At 43.0% G+C, this 21,854-nt stretch overlaps 1 protein-coding gene across 1 annotated transcript in view; it reads right to left on the bottom strand.

The window, feature by feature from the left end:
* Pappa (pappalysin 1) overlaps nucleotides 1-21,854 on the bottom strand; it is a 252,295-nt gene that overhangs the window by 34,084 nt on the left and 196,357 nt on the right. The window contains 3 exon segments of the mRNA XM_037202665.1: nucleotides 7,019-7,190; nucleotides 8,551-8,761; nucleotides 20,764-20,947. Coding sequence (XP_037058560.1) covers nucleotides 7,019-7,190; nucleotides 8,551-8,761; nucleotides 20,764-20,947 — 567 coding nt within the window.

Here is a 21,854-nt window from a genome sequence, read left to right as displayed (position 1 = left end):
CTACAGGACTTTCTCTAGGCCCCACTCAACATCCAAGACTGAATCAGAGCAGAGGTTGAATGGGGCTCCGAGAAGGCAGAAAAGGAATGGAAGTTCACTCCTGGAAGAGGGAAGTTCATGGGCAAATGTAAGGCCGTGCAGTAAGCATGAATGAGGTTGGTCTGGCTCCGTCCTGTGACCCGAGGGAGGAGGAAAGGAAGGCAGAAAGCAGAAGGTATGGCTCTTGGATGCTGGCTTCAGAAGACTGGGTTCTACTCTGAAACAAGTGGCTGACTATCCTTCCCCAGTGGATCAAGAGGCTCTGCAGGAGCCTGCACACTGCCTGACTCGCTCCTGCATCCTCAGAGCCTCTCAGTAATGGAGGCCACTCAGTCTATCCATTTACCTCTCTGTGGTTATGTTTGTTCATTCAAGACTTGTTGGTTAAGGAGGGATGGGATGAATATGTAGAAGACTTTTTTTTTAAAACTCAATGGGAAGTAAATGAAGGAATAGCCAGGAAAAATAAAAGGCATAAGTGAGTAAACAAATCAACGAGGGAATAAACAATGAGTGTCTGTGAGATAAAATGTAAAAGGGCTGAGATGGGCTGAAGCTGCTTTGTCTTTAATAATAATAATAAAAAAAGCAGCTGCATGGAATCAGAACTGAGAAGAGGAAGGGGCCCTTCTTGAGGTCTGTCCTGGACACTATTGCAAGAGAACCTCCCTGCCCTTGGGAGAATGTGGCCCATCTGAGCTTGCAGCTACAGGGAAACTTAAAGGGCCTCTTTAAGTGGCTTGTGGCAAGCTTATGCAGCTTCTTTGGACTTTAGAGGATTTGGACTCTCCCTTTTGGAGCCCCAAGCTCTAAGCCCCATGATTCTGCTGGGCCCTCAGGGGAGTAGGAAATTGACCCCAATTTCCTGGATCCTTGGCCTGGGACTATGATGCATTTGGCCTCTAGCCTCTCAAGGCCTGCAGACCTCAGCACTACAAGGGCCAGAATTGGCTGAGGAGCAAGGTTTGCAGCAGAGGATGTATTAGAGCTAACTGGAATCTACTCAGGGAGTTTCAAGTCCCAGAGGCCTCACTGGGGAAGGTGGGAACATAAGGTACTGGTCTTACTTTCTCAAGACTCCCTCTCTCTCCTTCTCCTTCTCTTCCTTTGTTCATCTGGCACTTTCTGTGGCTAAATCTGCCTTCAAAATATGGCACCCACCTGCTAAGATACGTTAGCCTTCAGAAGAAGGCAAGCATGTGGGCTAGCACTCCAGAGCTTCCATATGGAACCCAGACATTTCTAGCCCCACCTCTTGTCTATAGGTGTGCCCTTCATTCTATTCAAGTATACATGTCATTCCCTGCCCTCCCTTCCCTGGCTTTCCCTGCCTCACACTTGGGTGCTGTTTTCTCGGAATGGCAACCTCTCTGGACTGCCTAGATGCTCCATTCTTCCCTAAGCTGCTTCTTGTGCTCAGCACTTGTTGACAATCTGATAATAGGGATATCCTTACTGACTGCTCTGCCTAATTTGAGAACAGACGAGCCAACGTCCTTGAGTATCCAGTCTAAGAACACTACTTCTGTGGGTGTTATCAGGAGGGAACCAAACCAGCTGAGTGTGTTTGATTCCAAATGCGCAAGCCAAGTCCCAGCACAAGACATGATTTTACCTGCTAAAGTAAAATATCCAACAAGAGGACTGTGCATCCTTCACCAAAACTGTGTGTTTGTCTATATGCTTCTGTCTATAGATGTCATACTGCACTCTCTTTAGACCCCTTATCTCTTTAGTCAAGAAAACCACACAGAGTTGAAGGTCTTTGCAGCTAACTGTATTCTTGAAACCTCCCTCGTGTGCTCATTGTTTTGAGGAATCACTTTAACGACTGAATGGAAGAGAAACCATGTCCTCTGTCAAACCTGAAAACTGAGGTTCACTACAGGAAAGCAACAAGCGATGGATGATGTTGTTCTCATTACAACTACACAGGTTCAAATGTTTGCACGGCAAACATGCCAGCTCTGGGACCTGAGAGAGTTTCTTCATGTGCCTGTGCCTCAGCTTCTTCAACTGTGAAGTGTGCACGGAGTCTACTGCCTGCCAGAGTCATCATGACAACCAAGTGGTCCGTTTATGGAAGTTCTTCAGTTCTACCACGTATGCACCATGCTACGCATTAGCCACAGTGCCTAACTTCCCTGGTGCCCTCACTCATTAGGGAACTTGAGGATCAAGTCAAGCCACAGTGCTTGGCTTTCCAGACATGACAACAGCCAGAATGAGGAGGCAATGGGTAAGGGTGGCAGTGGACGCCAGGTTCCCACCCTTGATGGTGAGCCTTTGTGCCTTGGTGGAAGGGGGACACACAAACAAAGCAGGGAGAGAGAAAATGGGTAGAAAAAAAACAAGCCAAGTCATGACAGAGGGTTCTGATAGTATCAAAGCCAGGCATGGCCAGGTGACAGGAGACAGGATGAGCATCAGCTATGGAAATCTGAATCTCCCGTGTCCTAATTGTATACCACAGTGCACAGCCCCCCCCCCCCCCAGGAAACCCTTCACGTCTATAAAGTAGAACAGAAATACCCAGTGCATTTATGTGAATCAATCGGTGTGAAACAACCGATCAGGAGTGATGAGCAGTTCCAGGTGTGAGGATGTGTTGAAAAGAAAAAATGGCTTGCGCTGTTACTAGGTTTAAGATCTGGCTCTGCTAGTCACTTGTGTGACTCTCCTTTCCATGTGTCAGCAGACACATCTGTAAGCTAAGTGGGCTGCAGTGAAGGTCTCTGAACATCTGCCATGCTCTAACGGGCATGGGCTTTCGTGACTTTTCTCACTTTCTCCAGGCAGCCCTAGGTATGTGATGCACACTTAACCCTGAAACAAGACACTAGCCATACCTGCTGTTTCTGCACCCATACAGTTATTCTGCATCCATGGCAGAGTCCGTATTGACTAGACCAGCTCCATGCTTTCATGGCAGAAAGGACTGCGTAGTCAACCTCTGTCTCCCCTGCAAGGGACTGGGAGTGTTGATGGTGCTACTATTTTCCTCCCTCTCTTGCTCCTGCTGAGTTCTGGAAACCCATTATTAGATGCACTACTCTTCCCATGAAGCATAGTTAGCCTTTTCCTGTCCTGGTTTCAAGTGTCTGCCACAGACCCTGGTCTTCTCTGAAGACTGGCTGCCCCTCTTATCACTTGCGGCACTCCTACAGAGCTTGTCACTATGTCCTGGGACTAAATTATCTCTTCACATATCCAGTGCCTTCTAAGTCTCATTAAATCTCGATAGGCTTAGCACTTCTTGCCAGCTGTCTGGAGAGCATACGTCGGCCTTCGCCACCAGCCTACCCTGGAAGTGTATGGGGGCAGGGGATGAACATGGCTGAAGAGTCTGAACACCACCTATGAGCTCAGAGTTACAGGCAAAGATTTAGTTAGACTCCACCGGCCTTCCTTCTGCACCTGGAAAGTGGGGAGATGGTTTCTTCTTCGGGTGTTTGCTTTTAGTTACCAGGATGAAAGAAAGTCTGTGACACTAGCCTGGTGCCCATAAAATCCTCACATTAAAAAGTAAAGTTATGACTATTTAGGCCTTCCTCCTTGGTTTTAGTGTGACAGGAACACTATAAATGTCAGAGCTGAAATGTCCAATATGGAAGTGTAAGTGTGGCTATTTACATTTATTATGAACTATGGAGCTGGTCGTGATGGAGCATACCTAATATCCCAACACCGAGGAGGCCAAGGCAGAAGGGCTGTCAGTTCAAGGAAGGCCTATCTGGGCTCCACGGTGAAACCATATCAAAAAATAAATAAGTAAAACAATTTGTTTGAGAAAAGGCCACTTGTTTCATATAGCCAAGGCTTGCCTCAAACTCACTATTTGTCAGGCCTGACTTTGAACACCTAATCCTCCTGCCTCTACCTCCCACATGTATGTAATAATGATGTGTACCAACATGAACATACTTAAAAAAAACTTTTAAGTAAAATTGAATTTAATATTTAACTGCTTAGACACAGCAAAACCAGAGACTTCAGGGACACATGGCTGGAGACACAGCACAGAAATGGTACATTTTCATCATAACAGAAAGTTCTAGAAGGACTAGAGGATTGTTCATTCTACAGGTTTTATTTGGGTAACATTCTAGGTTTCCATGCAGCTCATATGGATCTTTACACTGGATAGGTGCCACTTTTGTGACTCTGGGGAGCTAGCCAGCAGAAGACTTTTTCAATCTGTTGCCTTTGTTTCTAAGTTCTATGGAAGTTCGCATCTAGCATCAGAGACCTCTACTGTGATCATCGTAAAAGCAGATTAGTCTATTTGTGGCTTCCTTGTTGCCGCCGCTTACGGTGGCATAGACCCATGCACGGCACAACTCAGGGTGTATGTACCCTTGTCTATTCCCTGCTACCACCAAAAAAGTGTGAGGCAGGCTGAACTATTACTTCACATGTTACACTCAGGGAACCTGACGTTGGCAGGGTTAAGTAACTTGTCCCTCTGTCGACAGTGTGGGCTGGTGAAGTCAGCATTTGAACCCAGGTCTAGCAAGCATCCTACTGGCTCCCTCGGAGGACTCAATGAAGTGGAATGTTTAAAATTCTGCCAGTAGGAGCCGTGGCGGGAGTATGTGACTCTCCCTATAGTAGCCTCTACCCTTCTCTGCCAGGATCTGGAACTAGTTTGGAAAGCTAAGAATCTTTGTTCCATATAAGCCGTGGGATTCAAGAAGTGTGGGCCCTGCGTTCCTGCTGTGTTTACAGGCAGCAAGAGGGAATCTGAGGTGAACGTTAGCGCTGGCGCTCGGGCCCTTGGTCTGAGGGTAGAGGAAATTCATTCTTAGTACAAACTAGAAACGTCAATTGTGTTAAGAGCCCATTTGGCACACGCCCCCCTCATTCTTTGAGCTGACAAGCCATACCCTGCTCCTTCGAGTCTAGCCTCTCCGCCCACTGCCAAACAGCAACACTCCAGGCCTCTGATGAATTTACATTTTCCTCTCCCTTAAATACAAACTGCCCATGAAAGCTACTTGGCAGGCTTCGGGCAGACTGGGTTTCAGTTTGATAACATGGCCATGGCCAGAATATTATTTGGCTCAGGGATAACTGTTAGCAACAGTTTTATGTGAGGGAGTGAAAGGGAAGCAGATCAGCCTGTGAGAAGCCATGGTAATCTTGGTCCTTGCTTGTTCCAGGACTCCTGCTTCTTAGGTGTTGGAGGATGAGCATAATTCCCAGGAGTGGCCACCAGCACCCCGGGGTATTCATAGACACCTGTGAATGTGTGATGTTCAGGTCTTACTAAACTCAGCTTATCCACAGAAGGGGCCCCTGGTTCCTAATCTGTCATTTCCGAGGGACCTACTAGGTGCCTGGCACTGTCCTAAGTGCTGAAGGCATAGGGACATTGAAAGAGGCAGTAAACTTCACAGTCTGTGTGGGACCACCATGAAATAAGTCAAAATTAGAACAGGTGGCTGCTGCTATAAGCAGGAAATCTGAGAGAGGTGCAGCTGAGCCCAGGAGCGGAAGAAACTTACGCAAAGGAATGGTGGAGAAGGGACTTCTTGGTCGAAGTGGGGAGGACAAGGAGAAGTAGTCAGAACCAAATGGTGGAAATAATTAATCTAGAAACACAGAGAACTTAGGGGACCTAAGTCTTCCTGGGGGTGGGGGTGGAGTCTGAAATGCTGCCTAATAGGGTTGGATTTTATCCCAAGGAAACAAAAATATGCTAGCTTATAAGGCTTGAAGCCAGAGAATTGAGGTGATAAGAAAAGACATGATCAAGAGCACTGTGGTCCAGAAAAAAGGCACAGTAGTTTTTATTTGGGTAGTTGCCTTGTGTACAGAGGGAACAGCTTTAGGGGGGTCTTTTGAGAAGAATAAGTAGGTCCGGGAATTGCTTAAATGTTGGAAAAGGAAAAAGGGGGTGCTAATGGTGTTAGTTTAACAGTATTTGATATTTGGAGGCTAAGAAATAATGAACATAAAGGACTTTGGACAGTTTACCTTTCAGGCTCACCTGGCTGGTGATCTTTGCACACTAGTGAACATCAGGGTTAGCCTGTCAACTATAAGTGGTGGGTTCTGGGAAAATGGCTTTTCTATGGACTTTTGTTTTACTTTTGTGACCTCCTGCCTATCTGACTGAGTAGCAGAGGTTGGGTATGGAGGATGAAGGCTGCTCGTTCACAGAGTCCCTTCAACAGAGGCAGGCAGGAACACTTATCCTTTAGTTCCATATGGCTTAACTCAAATCCACACTGGTTCCTTCTGTCCTCCTTTGTTCCATACTGTGCTCAGAAGTGTTCGTCCAACCTTAATAAAGCCCCCTCTGCAGGCTTCAGGGGGCAATGGATGACTAATGATAATGGTAGCCTCATGTCTTTAAATACTTCAAGGACAATGTGAGTAGTGATGGCAGTAGGAAGTGAGCAGAGCTGATCAAAGTCCCAGTCACTCCTATCATAGTCACATAACTGATCCATCTCACCTGCTAAGAGGCCATATATAGTCTTCTTTAATAATTGCTCAACAAATATCTAACAGTTCTAATGTTTAAAAAATTCTCACAGCTAACTTGGTTCAGGGGGAGGAGCTTGGACCTGCCTCAACTGAATATATCAGGCTCTGCTGACTCCCCATGGAGGCCTTGCCTTGGAGGAGGTAGGAATGAAGGGTGGATTGGGGGGGGAGGCTAGGGGGGTGATAGGAAGAAGGAGAAGAGGGGCATCTGTGGTTGATATGTAAAATGAACAGAAAATCTCTTGATAATAAAAAATGCAAAAAAAATATTCTCACAGCTAAGACTCTCTGGATGAAATAGGTTCATAGAGAGAAAACAGAGCTCAGAGAGCTTACAAAAGAACATACTGGAAGTCCTGCTTCTCAGCTTCTGCAGTGGTGACACTGTCATTTTACAGGCTTGGCTGTGTAGACAAGAGCCCTGGAGACAGCAGTTGTTAAGCAGAGGGGAGGAAGTCTCGATCTCAGGTTTCAGTGGGCTTACCTGGGAGCCTTCACTGTCTTCACACTTGATCCTACACTCACTATTGAACTGGAAGCCATTGGTGCATTGGTAGAGCCCATGGAATTTGGCTGGAGGTGGATCACAAGTCACAGGCACACAAGTTCCCTCTTGCCAGCTGCCGTCTTGGGTACACTGAGTCTTGAAGGCCCGTCTTCAGGAAAAATGAAAGAATAGTTATTCCAAGAATCACATGGCTCAAACCTGAACACTACCAGGGGGCCTCACATTGTCTTCCCATTCATAATCCCCTGCCTGTATGTGGAATGCGAGAGGCATGTATGATGGAGACGATTTCAGAAAGCTACAGCTGGTCACAATGCAAAGTTGTAGAGTCCAGCACCAACTGATATATTTACAATACAACCACTGCACCTAAGCTTAGGGGTCATTGCAGAACCGGGGGAGTAAAGGCTGTAAGGGTCAGAAAAACAAAAAGTTTGCTGTCATATTTTTGCCTCCTAGAAATGTCAAAGAAGCACCTTGAAGTCTCATCAATATGGCTGCTTAAATATGACCTAAACAAGGATGACACGAATAGACAATGCTAACGTGCAAAGAGGAAGCTTATGAGGCTTCATTCCTAGATATAGAACTACAGGCAACTAAGGAATGTTGAAAGCAGGAGAAACAGTCTTCCCCAGGTGGATAGATAGAAAGACAGAAAGACAGATAGATAGACAGACAGACAGATATATAGACAGATAAATAGAAGAAAAAAGATGGATATATGATATGTGTGTGTAATATTATATTGACTGAGCAGGCCATATTTACATATTTATGAATATATATGTGTGCATATATATGTATACACACATGTGTGTATGCCAAGAAAGAGATCATGAATTTGAAAAGAGCAAGGGGGTGTACATGGGAAGGTTTGGAGGTATGAAAGGAAAGGGGGGATGCTATAATTATATTATCATGTCAGCAACAACAACAATAATATTAATAAAGAATGAAGGAAATTGCATTCATTGAACAACATTGTCGAAGATAGGAAGGTTGTCAGTCAGGTGTCGTTTGGGACCAAGCTCAATCCCCACCAGCCCCTTGTCTTCTCTTTTCCTTCCAGAGTGTTCTCTTGGGTGCCTGTAAAATGATGATGTGAGCATCCAATATTCCTTGAATAAGCACTTTGTGCAAGACATTTTTGCAAGTCCTTCTACATTAGGACAACACTGTGTGGTAACTTACCAACTTCTTGTTGCTGCTGAAATAGTAAGGGGCCAAGGGAAAATAAACCACTAGGCTGAGACCATATAGCCAGTTGGCAGTGGAGCTGTGACTTGGAAGTAGCTGTGTGTAAACAATACCTACTCTGCTGTGTCTTTTGAATGGGACAGAATGGGACACTGCTGGTATGGCCTCCAGCAAAGCCAAGACTATTTCCATCCAAAGAGGTATCCAGATCTGACTCTGCCCCTCCCCAGAGCCGGAGAGTGTGGTCCCAGCACTGATCTGACTCTGCCCCTCCCCAGAGCCCGAGAGTGTGTCCCAGCACCACTTACTTCTTGGACTTCCTAGACGAGCCAGGCACGTGGTATCCAGGTTTGCACTTGTACTTGCAGAAGGAGCCCACCTTGTGCTTGTTCTCTCGACACCTTGCTGTCTGCAGGTCTGCATTGGGAACTGGGGGTGGAGCCAGGCACATGAGCTCACACAGGGCCTCGGGGAAGGACCACAGTCCATCTTCCATACAGGTCAGCACGCTGTTGTTGCCTGGAAGACACAGGCAGGCTGGGTTAGCAGAGGAATAAGTCCCCCAACAGCTAAGATAACACTCGAGCTGCCTGAATCTTATCCAACATGAGGTCCCCAGGGATTCCTGACTGGAATTCCAAGGCCTCCCTCTAAGAACTCAAGATCTCCGAAGAGCACTAGGAAGCTGTTGCAAAGCGGACAGACATGGAAGCTAGGCTTAGCCCATCTCTACTGTGCGTTGAAATCCAAACCATTCTGTGCCTCATATGCTACACAGGAAAAAGCCCTTCCTGCTCCTTCCATCATCCCCTTGCCCTGTAGGTGTGTGTCATTCCTAGACACAGTGGAACCTGTCCTACATGGTGTTAACCCAGGGTTGTCTCTGAGCCTGGGCCCTGTATCTGTCCAGGCTTCCTTGTGTCTGGAAGTGACAACATCATGTTTTTTGGAGTTTTTCTTTCTCTTACTCCCCCCTGCCCCCACTCAGACCCCAGTGCTCAGGGAAGATCTGCCAAAGCAGCTGAGAGAGCAGCACTTTCTGCCACCAGAGCCAGCCAGCTCTGACAGAGTGCTGATTACCTTCAGGATAGTCACCTGACAGGGGTAGGTGCAGACAAAAGTGAAAGCCAGAAGCTAGGCTGTTCATTGCCAGCTCTTGTATTATGGAGGCCCAGCCTTTCCCAAACCGAAGACCATGAGAGGAGGACCTGCAGTGGGTGTGTCTCCACTGAGTCTCCTCTGATTGGCTAATGCTGACCGGTGTTGACAACCAGTGCTGCAAGAACATGGCAGTCCTGGATCTGGAGCAGGGTAGGGAGACCATGGGTGCTAGGAAGGGAACTGGCATTTGTTGAGCAGCTACTATGCACAGAGTGCTTTTGAAATGCAGTGTGCTTAGCACGCTAATGCCCATTTGGAAAAGAGAGGGCAGCGTGATCAGGCTCTTACAATAGCAAAAGGTTCAAAACCAACTTATGTCTAACTACAGATACAGTTGTTTATACAGTAAGAGGTTGTATCTGTGTGTTCAGAAAAACTTTTATTTTCCACTCAGGATGGTCCAACTGGAATCTTTGTGCCCATAGAAAAAAGTGAGTTTTCCTCCTTTTCCAACATTTAGATTAAATGCAGCAACACTTTTTTGTTTGTTTGTTTTTTAAGACAGGGTTTCTCTGTGTAGTTTTGGTGCCTATCCTGGATCTCACTTTGTAGACCAGGCTGGCCTCAAACTCACAGAGATCCACCTGGCTCGGCCTCCTGAATCCTAGGATTAAAGGAGTGCACCACTCCCAGCAGGCCACAGCAACACTTTTAAGAAGTGTCCATCAAAGTGCGATCAAAGGCCTATTTGAGATGCACAGAGACGTTCATTCACTCAGCAAACATCTGTTCAGTGCTTGTGGTGTGCCAGGTACCTTATATGTTGGGAGCAAAGCAATGAATAAAACAAGACAAAAATAACACGTACATGGTGCTTATGATCTAATGGTATATGAAAGGGCATGAATAATTATCATAAAATATGAATTAGTATTCTTGAAGGTGTGGGAAGTATAACCTTGGATAAAATAAAAAAAGAGAGAAGAACGACAAGAGAATTACTTCACAATTTTCTGTACACGCTTCTATGTCTCCTCTCACCATTAATTCACTCCCTGGTCAGTGTGATTCACCTGGATGACATGAGACAATAGTGTTTGCAAACCCCCTCAGAATATGCTAACTTGTAAGCTATAATACCAACAGCTCAATATTTCCACATCCCTGGGAAGGGGAGAGGGGTAAAAGGATGAGTCACTGAGTTTTCACCAAAGCAAAGAGACTTCCAGAACACCAGGGACAGGCAACTTCCCTGCATTGTTTTGGGGATTAGGGTGGCTAGTTGCTTGGGAATGTCAGATGTATCAGCAGTTTGGTAAGAATGGGAGCTTTAGAAGATACAGGGAAGGTCTCCTTTCCAAACTGTTCAAGGGTGATAAGATATCCATGGCTAAAGTGTTGGTGCTTTTATCAAAGGGTTGAGACTGTATCAGCTATGAATGCTGTGAACTGTGAAACGGGAGGCATAGTTCTTTGTTGTGAGATGACATAAGGATTGCAGAATCTTAATGAAGAGGAAAGGATCTGATTGAAAATGTACATTCTAGGAGACAGTAAATAGAAGTTATCAGCTTGAGCTAAATGAATAATCAGGTAGAGCAGAATTTGTGATTTGGGGCCATGGATATGTCCTCTACCCTCACCATCAGCTCACAACTGGTACAGGCAGTGGACTCTGCAGGATAAGGATTTCCAGTCCCTAGCTATTGCCACTACCTGCATCTACCAAGTGGCACTGAAGGAAGCAGGGCATATGAACTGACACACACACTCGGTGCCCTTGACAATGGCCCATATACTCGGGAGGATGGTTAATACACTGAGTTTTTGCTTCTGGTCACAAATACATGATTTACCCTTGTGCACAAAAAACAAGGAGTGGGTGCTGCTGGGATCAGCAACCAAACAATGATTGTTCATGGAATTCTAGACCATCTAGAGTTTTGCCCACTCAGGCATGTTCTAGTCTTTCCTTTCAGTTTCTCGTAGAGAATAACCTCTCATTGTTTCCATTGTTAACTGGCTTTAGAAGAGACACTTATTGCCTTATCAATACCATGTTCATATCTCCCAACCTGTGTTTTCTGGAGAACATAACTTGAGAACAAAATGGAAGCTGACATTTCTAGCATAGTGTGAAAGTGTATATATTAGAAAGTGTATATATTATTACTAAGTTCTCATGAATTGTGGTACTCTATAATTACTTTAGTTCATCTTTAAAAATTTTTTTAGATTTTATTTTATTTTACTTTATTTTATTTTATGTGCATGAGTGTTCTGCCTCCAAGTATTTATCTGTATGATAGGTATGCCTAGTGCCCGCAGAGGTCAGAAGGGGGTGTTAGAGCCTCTGTAACAGGAGTTTCAGATGGTTGTGAACCACTGTGTGGATGCTGGGAATTGAATCTGGATCATCTATAAGAGCAGGAAGTATTCTTACCTGAGCCATCTTATCAGCGAATATTCCTCTTTTAATGTTTTTTAAAATTATTTCTTTTTGTTTTTTAAAATTATTTCTTTTATTTTTTGAGGTTATAATTACATCATTTCCCTCCCTTCTTCCCTCTGCACAATACTCCATAAACCCCTCCTTGATCTTTTTCAAATTAATAATCTTTTTCCATTAGTTATTGTTACATACTTATATGTATATATGTATGATATTTTAAAGTCAGCAAAATGAGTCTTGCTTAGCCTGTCTCCAGATGTGTTTAAAAAATTTTTCTTCTCCAGTAAGTATGAAAGGAACTGTCAACATTTAGTAGTGTCAAAAGAGTGGTGTTCATTGAGATTACTGTGCTTAGAAGATTATTCAGCAGACAAGTCCCTTTGAAAATATTTTCAAGAAAAATTAGATTTCTGTATCCTAAGTCACAGTAGGGTAACTGTGGTTGATAATGCTGTGTTGTACATTTCAAAAACTGAGAATATTTTGAATGTTCTCACAACAAGTAAGTCATAAATGTTTAAAGTAATAGATAGACCAGTTGTCCTAATTTGATCAGGGCACAATTAATAAGTGTATCCAAACATCACATTTTCTCCCCAAAATGTATGAAATCATGGTGCATGCATGAAAAAATTAAGCATTGAAATTATCATAGAATAGAATCAAAAAGTGAAGCGTCAGGCCTTCAGTCTGGTCTTGCTTTGCTTTGTCTTGTTTCCCAGGTTTGCCACATAGTGTGGTCACGGATATGGTCAAAAGACAAGGGCCTGCATCATCCTTATTCTTTAGTCCCAGAGCCTAGTATGCCATCCAGTGTATAGTAGTCCCTCAATTTCCATTTGCTGTATGAATGAAGCATCATGAATTCACTTGTGATTTTGAATGAATTGTTTATTCTCCCTGGTCCTAAGCAAAAGCTACTTCTGAATTCTTATCAAATTTGAACATTTTAAGATGTGAAAGGGCCTCTAGTATCTTGACCTCAAGGCAAAACCCGTGCCCCCCCACCACCACCACCCATTGCTGCCCCAATTGCAGGCAAGCAGGGAAGACCTCTGTGGGAAGGCCTCCCCACCAACACTGCTCATTGGACCCTGCAATCTATAAGACCCTCTCTCTCTCCAAAACCCACCCACCTCCCTATGACCTCAGCAGCTCCCTGAGATGCAAAATTTGCCACCTCTGATTGTACCAAGAACTCTGATTGGACCAAGAGTGCCAAGTGGTCCAAGAGTGGCCTTCTGAGACACAGACACACACACAGCCAGCACATACTGGACCAAGAGCAGCTCCCTCAGACACACACACCCTACACCAATTGGAGGAAGAGATGGATAGACACCAGTGCAAAACTGCATACAACATCATAAAGAGCGATATGGCACCACCAGAACCTAGCAGTTCTACAACAGCAAGACCTGAATACCCAACATAGAAGAAGCAGAATAAACAACCTTAAAATAACTTTATGAAGATGATAGGGGCCTTTAAAGAGGTAGTGAAAAATTCCCTTAAAGAAATTAAGGAAAAGACGAACAAAAATTGGAAGGAATCAATAAATCCCTTAATGAAAGCCAAGAAAACCAAGAAAAAAAAAACCAAACAGGTGAAGGAAACAGTTAAAGACCTGAAAATTGAAATAGAAGCAAATGAAGACACAAACTGAGGGAATGTTGTAAATGGAAAATCTGAATAAATGAACAGGAACTACAGATGCAAGCACAACCAACAGAATTGCAAAAGATGGGAGAGAGGCTATCTGGAATGAAGGATACATAGAGGAAATAGATTCATTAGTCAAAGAAAACAGTAAAGCCAAAAAAAAAATTGTCATAACACTGAACATCCAAGAAACCTGGAACATCATGAAAAGGCAAAACCTAAGAATAATGGGGATAGAAGAAGGAGAAGAATACCAGATCTAAGGCAGAGAAAATGTATTTATCAAAATTATAGAAGAAAACTTTCCCAACCTAAAGAAGGAAATGAAGATACAAGAAGATCACAGAACACCAAATGGACTAGATCCTCTCCACCAAAAGACCCCTCATCATATAATAATCAAAACACTAAACATACAGAATAAAGAAAGAATGTTAAGAGCTGCAAAGGAAAAAAAAAAACTTATAAAAGCAGACCCATCAGAATAAGACCCGACTTCTCAATTGAGAGTCTGAAAGCCAGAAGGTCCTGGACAGACGTTATATAGTCACTAAGAGACCATAGATGTCAGCCCAGACTACTATACCCAGCAAAACTTTCAATCACCATAGACAGAGTACACAAAATATTCCAAGATAAAACCAGATTTAAACAATACCTAACCACAAATCTGGCCCTACAGAAATTACTAGAATAAAAATTCCAACCTAAGGAAGTTAGATGCACCCATTAAGACACAGGCAATAGGTAATTCCACAGCAGCAAATTCCAAAGAAGGGAAATATACACACACCAAAAAAACAACAGGACTTAACACTGAACCTGATAGAAGAGAAAATAGAAAGTAGCCTTGAACACATTGGCACAGGAGACCACTTCCTAAATATAATACCTATAGCATAGACACTGAGAGCAACAATTAATAAATGGGACCTCCTGAAACTGAGAACTTTTTGTAAGGCTAAGGACATGGTAAACAAAAATGCAAAGCAACAGCCTACCGAATGGGGAGAAATCTTCACCAACCCACATCTGACAGAGGGCTGATCTCCAAAATATGTAAAGAACTCAAGAAATTAGAGATCAAAAGTACCAGATAATCCAATTTTAAAAAGTGGGCTACAGTGCTAAACAGAGAATTCTCAACAGAAGAATCTCAAATGGCTGAAAGACATTTAAGGAATTACTCAACATCCTTTAGTCATCAGGAAAATGCAAATCAAAATGACTCTGAGATACCATCTTACACCTGTCAGAATGGCTAAGATTAAAAACACTGATGATAGCGTTATGCTGGAGAGGATGTGGAGCAAAGGGAACATTGCTCCATTATTGGTGGAAGCACAAACTTGTACAGCCTACTTTGGAAATAGGAATAGTGACTTCTCAAAAAATTGGGAATCAATCTACCTTAAGATCCTATGATCCACTCTTGAGCATATACCTAAGGGATGCTCAATCATACCACAAGGATGCTTGCTCAACTATGTTCATAGCAGCATTATTTGTAATACTCAGAACCTGGAAACAACCTATATGCCCCTCTCTGAAGAATGGATAAATAACATGTGATACATATACATAATGGAGTACTACTCAGCTGTAAAAAAACAATGATATCATGCAATTTGCAGGCAAGTGGATACAACTAGAAAATATTCTGAGTGAGGTAACCAAGAGATATAAGGATGAACATGGTATGTATTCACTGATAAGTGGACACTAAATGTAAGGCAAAGGATAACCAGACTACAAACCACAGCTCCAGAGAAGCTAGGTAACAAGGAAAACTCTAAGAGGGATGCGTTGGATTGCCCTAGGAAGAGGAAATAGATGAGATCTCCTGTGTAAACTGGGAATGAGTGGAAGAAAAAGAGGGTAGGGGATGGGGGATGAGAACATAAGGGAATGGGATTGTTGAGCTGGAACAGGACAGAATGGGAGAGAAATGAGATATCTTGATAGAGGGAAACATCATGGGAATAGGGAGAAACCTGGTGCTAGGGAAGTTCCCAGGAATTCACAAAGATGACTCCAGCTCAGACTACTAGCAATAGTGGAGAGGGTGCCTGAGCTGGCCTACCCCAGTAATTGGATTGGTGAATACCCTAATTGTTATCATAGATCCTTCATCCAGTAACTGATGTAGGCAGATGTTTAGATCCATAGCCAAGCACATGCCTGAGCTCCAGGAGTCCAGTCGAAGAGAATGAAGAGATATTCTATGAGCAAATGGCATCAAGATCATGATGGGGAAATCTACAGATACAGATAAAAACAGAACGAAGCTAATAGGAACTCACAAACTTTAGATCAATAGCTGTGGAGCCTTCATGGGACTGGACTAGGCCCTCTGCATAAGTGAGACAGTTGTGTAGCTTGGTCTGTTTAAGAGGCTCCTGGCAGTGGGATCAGGTTCTATCCCTGGTGCATGAGCTGGCTTTTTGGAGCCCATAACCTCTGGTAGGACACCTTGCACAGCCTTGATGCAACCAGGAGGGGCTTGAACTTGCCTCAACGGAATGTACCAGGCTCTGCTAACTCCCCATGGGAAGCCTTACCTTTTTTGAGGGTGGGTTGGGGGGAGTTGGGGGGGGAGGCAGGAGGAGTGATGAGAGGGGGAACTGTGGTTGATATGTAAAATGAAGAAAAAAAAAAAAACAAAAAGATCCGAAAGGGTACTGATCCCTCATAGTCTGCAGAGAATAAGAATTCAGCTAGCTGTACTAGAATAAGGAGAAGCAAGCCTTCAAAAACCTGCATTAGCCTAAGGCTAGGATTTCTAGGATAGCAAAGATATTCACTTCCATTTTTCTTGGTAAGGAATAGACACTAACAGAAGTTACAGAAGTAGTAGAATGAAAAGACAAATAGGAGAGAACCTAGTGGGGCAGGCAATGTGACCACAAAGGACTTCAGACTGATTTCCCAAAAGTAACCCATGAGAATTTCAGCTAACAATGTATGGAGCTTGAGAAAATCAAGAAGAAATATTAGTAAAGGCATCTAAAGAAACAACTAATCCTCTAACATGTATATCTCGAGGCTACTGAGATCCAAAGAAGTTAAATCTACATTAGACTTGGCATTTCCAGGTCTGTCAGACTCCTCAACCACACTGGAGCTCCTACCTGAACTAAGCTAAAGAAATCCTGTAAAGCTACATTCACCAAAAAGCTTATGGGGTAAAGGATTTAGATCAGTGGAGTATGGAATCAAGGATCACCTACACAGTGCCATACTACCATCCCCAGCTTCTCCCCTCACATTCAGATTTCTTTACCAAGGTAGCCCATTTTTCATTCCAAATATTAAATACAAAGGAAAAAGTATGTTTTATAAAGCAGTTGTTTTTAGGGATCATTGACAGAGAATCCTTCTTCAGAAGAGAAATAAAGGAAACTGGAATATTGTTTACTTATTTGCAAACACACAGATGGAGGAAGGCAAAGGCAAAGCACAGGGAGACTATTTCACCAGGTAAACAAGGTTGTTAGACATCATTGTGCCACTCTTCATGTTTACCTCACAGTCAATAAGAACCAAGAAATCAGAAAATGCTCCATAGAACTGTGTATCTTTTGGAAGCCAGTGAGTTGAATGAGTTTTATAAGCTCATGTGAAAATTGAGATGGAAAAAGGTCACGAGTGGTAGAAGTAGAATGCAGACCTTCTGTGGAGATTTTGTAGCGTGATGATGTGCTGCCTTCAGAAGCTGTGCTCCATAGTCAATAGTAAATATACCTATCTATCATGGTTGAGTGAGTTAGACGTCCCTAGGTAATAAAAGTAATGTATTTAATCCATTAGTTCAATATTTATGGTCTTCATCTTAAATTTGTCTTTCCTAAATTTGAGAGCACCTTCGCCATCATGCAATTTTATCAATTTGACTTATACTTACAAAGCTTATTTGAGGAACAACAACAACAACAGTAGTGAAAACCTTGGCAGAAGTTATTTTAAGAATTTGAACTCTTGTGTTCTTTTGCATAAATCTTGAAGAGAAGCTTGGGTTAAAGCAACATTTCAGGATATTTGAGAAAATAAATCACCTGAAATAGAGGAACAAGGTGGGGGGGTTGTGCCATTTGTGTGGGATGAAGCACTTTTAGGGGTGCAGTTATTGGATTTTCCTGGATGTTTGTGCTCTTCTGAAGACAACAATACTGGTGCCCAAGAGCTTTAGAGGGTAGAATATGACTCCATAGTTGCTAGCCACAAGGATTATACAGGACATGGTCAGCAGTTGGGCTGAGGATCCCCTAATGCTCAGATGTGGAGGGAAAAAAAAGTAGTCTTCAGCAAGTGCTTTTTCTGGTGCAGACATTTATAAACACCAGCTTTTCACCTCTAATGGCTTTGACAGTGAACACCCCTAAGTGTATTTTTTAAGTAATGGTGTGGTGGGTCACAGGAGCAACATTGATTAGCTAAGTCAAAGAGCTGGTAAAGAACAAAACCAGTAGAATCTGGACTTTCTTATTTTTAACTATTTATTGCATTTCATTTATTTATTATTGTTTATTTATATGTGTATATGTGTGGGTGCATGGATGTCATCATAAGGAAGTTATCCAGTGAGCTGTCTTGCTGGATCCAACCTGGAACTTTCTGATTCAATGACTATTGCTTTTATTTTCCCCTGAAACATAGTCTAATGAAGGAAAAAAGAAGAAGTAGAAAGGAAGAAAACACAGCAAATGAAATAAAATAGTGGAGGAAAAGTTATTTTGATCTTTTCTTGAGAAAGGTGAAACAAGGTAGTATCAAGAAGCCCAAAGAGGGAATGGGACTATCATTCAGTCCTTGCTGCCAGCAGGTCCAAGTGGAAACCTCAGAGAAGAATGTATGTAGAGAATGGTATTGACAGCAAGGCTACATGAACTAGCAGCTGGCCCCCACAGGTCAGTGTGGAAAGTCAAGATGTTTCCCTGAATTCTCAAGAGATGGGCAAACTGAGACTCAACTGTCAGGGACAAGGACAGAATCTCTAGAAAAATACAGGTACCCCCCCATAAGACAGGGAACTAGATCAGCTTACAGTCAGGTTGCCTAGCAACAGGACACTGAGTCAGAGCCCTTGACCCTCTCACCCTGTAAACATCCTATACAAACATCCTGTTAGTTTGCCCCACCTTATGCAGATGACAGCTTCTTGCTCCCCCCACTCTGTGGAACTATATAAACCTTTGTGGAAGGATCAGAATCCAGACTTGGTGTCTTTCCTTTGTATCTCCTGTCCCTACATTCCCTCCTTAGGGTGGTCGAGAACCCATTGAAGCCCTGCAGGTGGGGCACTCAACAACTGTCAAAATGGTTGTTCTCCTGAAACCGGCTTTCTATGACAATGCCCTTCTCCTTCATCCACAGTCACATAAAAGATGGCAGAAAGATGTGCTTGAGGATTTGCCACACTGAGACCTTCAATGATCAATGCTAATTTATTTGCCTTCTTTTTCCAAGAGCCTCTGATTAAGAAAGGTATGATGTTCTAGCTATTAATATATCCTGCATCTTATTGACAGATAGAGCCATATAACAGGTTTGGATTGCTTAGATTTTAACAGTGGTTATCAAGCTGTGGGGCACGACCCCCCCTTAGGGGTTAAATGACCCTTTCACAGGGGTTGCCTAAGACCATGGGAAAACACAGGTAATTACATTACAATTCATAAAAGTCGTAAAATTACAGTTATGAAGTAGCAATGAAAATAATTTTATAGTTGGTGTCACCACAATATGAGGAACTGTATTAAAGGGTCACAGCATTAGGAAGATTGAAAATCACTGGCCTTAGAAGCTAGAAAGTTTTCATTTTCCATGGGTTTCTTCCCCTCTTTTCTTTGATCTTAATTTTTACAGTGGCTCAAATGAAAAATCTACAACTTTCTCATTCAACTCTTCTTTGATAGAAAAAGAGGAGGAGCTAGGGTATATAGGCCAGAGGTACTTCCTGCCTTTCTTGAGGAACAGCTTATAATTAAAGCTGGGTCTTTTATTCTTATATCATTTCTTCATCACAACATTCAGTTACCGAGCCAACACATTTTATTAAGTTTTAGTATATGTCCTTTCCTGAGTTTTTGACCATAGACATTGCATCCAAAGACTACAAGTTCATTTAACCTTTGGAAGTCAATTTTATATAATCTTTGGGGGTCAATGTCCCCTTGGAAAACTAGTGAGACTCATGATACTCCTTAATCATCCACATACCCAAACCTTAACCATACACAGTAGTTTATCTGCTATTCAGAGTATCCAGGGAATAGTACCAGTGTCCCCACACTCAATAGAACTCCTCATGCACACTCTGTGGCACAATGGACTAGAATATGAGCCTCTATGATGAAGTTAGTTATTGTTTCTGGTATTTAAGAATGAAATATCATTTCTAACAAACTAACTGTAGCATTAGAACCCTTATATCTCTGAAATCAGACAAAAATTGTTATTACCGAGTTCTGTGAAGTTCCTTTCTTTCCTGGAAGTACTTTGGGTCCTCAGTATTTCCAGTTTTTCTGGATAGGTTGTGAGACCTCTTTTTTTTTTTTTTTTTTGGTTTTTCGAGACAAGGTTTCTCTGTGTAGCTTTGCACCTTTTCTGGAACTCACTCTGTAGCCCAGGCTGGCCTGGAACTCACAGAGATCCACCTGCCTCTGACTCCCGAGTGCTGGGATTAAAGGTGTGCGCCACCACCGCCCGGTGTGAGACCTCTTTTAAGACTTCCATTTCTAGAAATTCACTATGTGCCTCCAGGCCAGTTTCTCACCCATTTCTAATATGTGGCCTCTTCTTCAGACTGCCAGACTCCCTCCTCTTCACCTCCATATTCTCATTGCTTAGTCTAGGGATAGAACATGGTTGCCATCACTAATATAGCAACCTTAGGCTATTTCTTTAAATCCTAATAACATTTTTTTCCTTTGGATAATTCAAAGACTAATAATAACATCACACAAGTTTTGCTGATTCTTAATCATGCACAATAAGTGAGATACGTTCATTCTATGTATGATTCTCTTTGTTGCCCTGCTCCATCCCTGCTATCTTTTTTGCAAGATTTACAAAATCTTGAAAGGGTATTCACTTCCATTTGTATACACATATAAATTTTTATATCTTTTAAATTTCTGGCTGCATGACAAGACAGTTTCTATAACTACAAATGGTAAAAAGAAGCCTGGAAGAGACACAACTCTGTCCACCTTTTGGTGGCTCAGACTCAGAAGAAGGATTGGAAAGAGCTACTAGGTTTTTTGGAGATAATGGAGGCCAGCCTGGGACAAAGAGCTCAGAATACCTTTCAGCTGGGCAGGGTGGCGGCACTGAAAGGAACATCTTCTACCAAAGGTGGTGCCCTCTGGGCAGGAGAAGGAGGCAGCATAGACGTGATGGTGATCCGGGACACCGCAGTCCACTGGCTCACATGCCACCTGCTTGTTCCACTTGCCCTCCGTACATGTCACTGTGATGCTTGGTCCCACCTGAGGAGCAGAGAAAGAGCCAATGACGGACAGCAGGCAGGTCCTTGTATATGAGGACATGCACTTCTCCAGAAGTGACAGGTCAGAGTCTTGTCTGGGAATGAGGAAACCTATTCTCGGTGTTTAACTTGAACTTATTTTTTTAATAACTCGACAATTCTGTGGATTAAATATTTTAATCCTCATTTAATGCTGAAGAAATGGAAGCTTAGAAACATTGTATGAGCAGCTCTAGGTTACCCACTAAGAGAAAAACCAAGTGTGACTTCAACCCAAATAATGTGCTCAGAACTGCAATCTGTAATGTCTTCCAAATAGGTTGTTATATCATTTTTTTTGGAATCTTGTGATTCAGAGACCTCACAGGGTGTGATTCCTTTTACAAAAGAGACTCTAACACAGTTTAATAGAAGCACACCGGAGGCTGATCTTGATATCTTTTCTTGAAGGGATTTACTTAGAGACAGCTAAAGTGCTAAGTCAGGGAGTGCCTTTGGGTGTAGGAGCCCTGATGTCTCTCGATGGGAAGGTTCTCACTTTTCCTTGAACTCTCCCACTGGTAAAATGAATGGATTGAACCTAGGGATTACACTCTATGCGGCTGCCTCTTCTGAGATTTAGTGGCTCCAGTGAAAAAGATTTTGATTAATCAAGAAAAAAATATATTGAAGCACAAATGTAGGACCACTGAAAGGTTTGGCTGATTTACTCCGAACTAGACGGTGGGGCTGTGTAGGTGGAAGGGTGAGGCTGTGCTATAGAGCCAAGAGAGGGCCTGTCATTGGCAGCCCAGCGTCTTCCATTCAAGGAGGAAGCAGCCAAACCCCCAGGGGTTGAGAGTGCCAAATGTTGATTTGAGATTTTTAAAAGCAAAGGACATTTTCCTCTCTTAAGTACACATCAAAGG

This window comes from Peromyscus leucopus, chromosome 2, assembly GCF_004664715.2.
Source record: "Peromyscus leucopus breed LL Stock chromosome 2, UCI_PerLeu_2.1, whole genome shotgun sequence".
Classification (NCBI taxonomy): domain Eukaryota; kingdom Metazoa; phylum Chordata; class Mammalia; order Rodentia; family Cricetidae; genus Peromyscus; species Peromyscus leucopus.
Note: the sequence above shows the minus strand (reverse complement) of the source record. Positions and strands in the feature narration are given on the sequence as shown.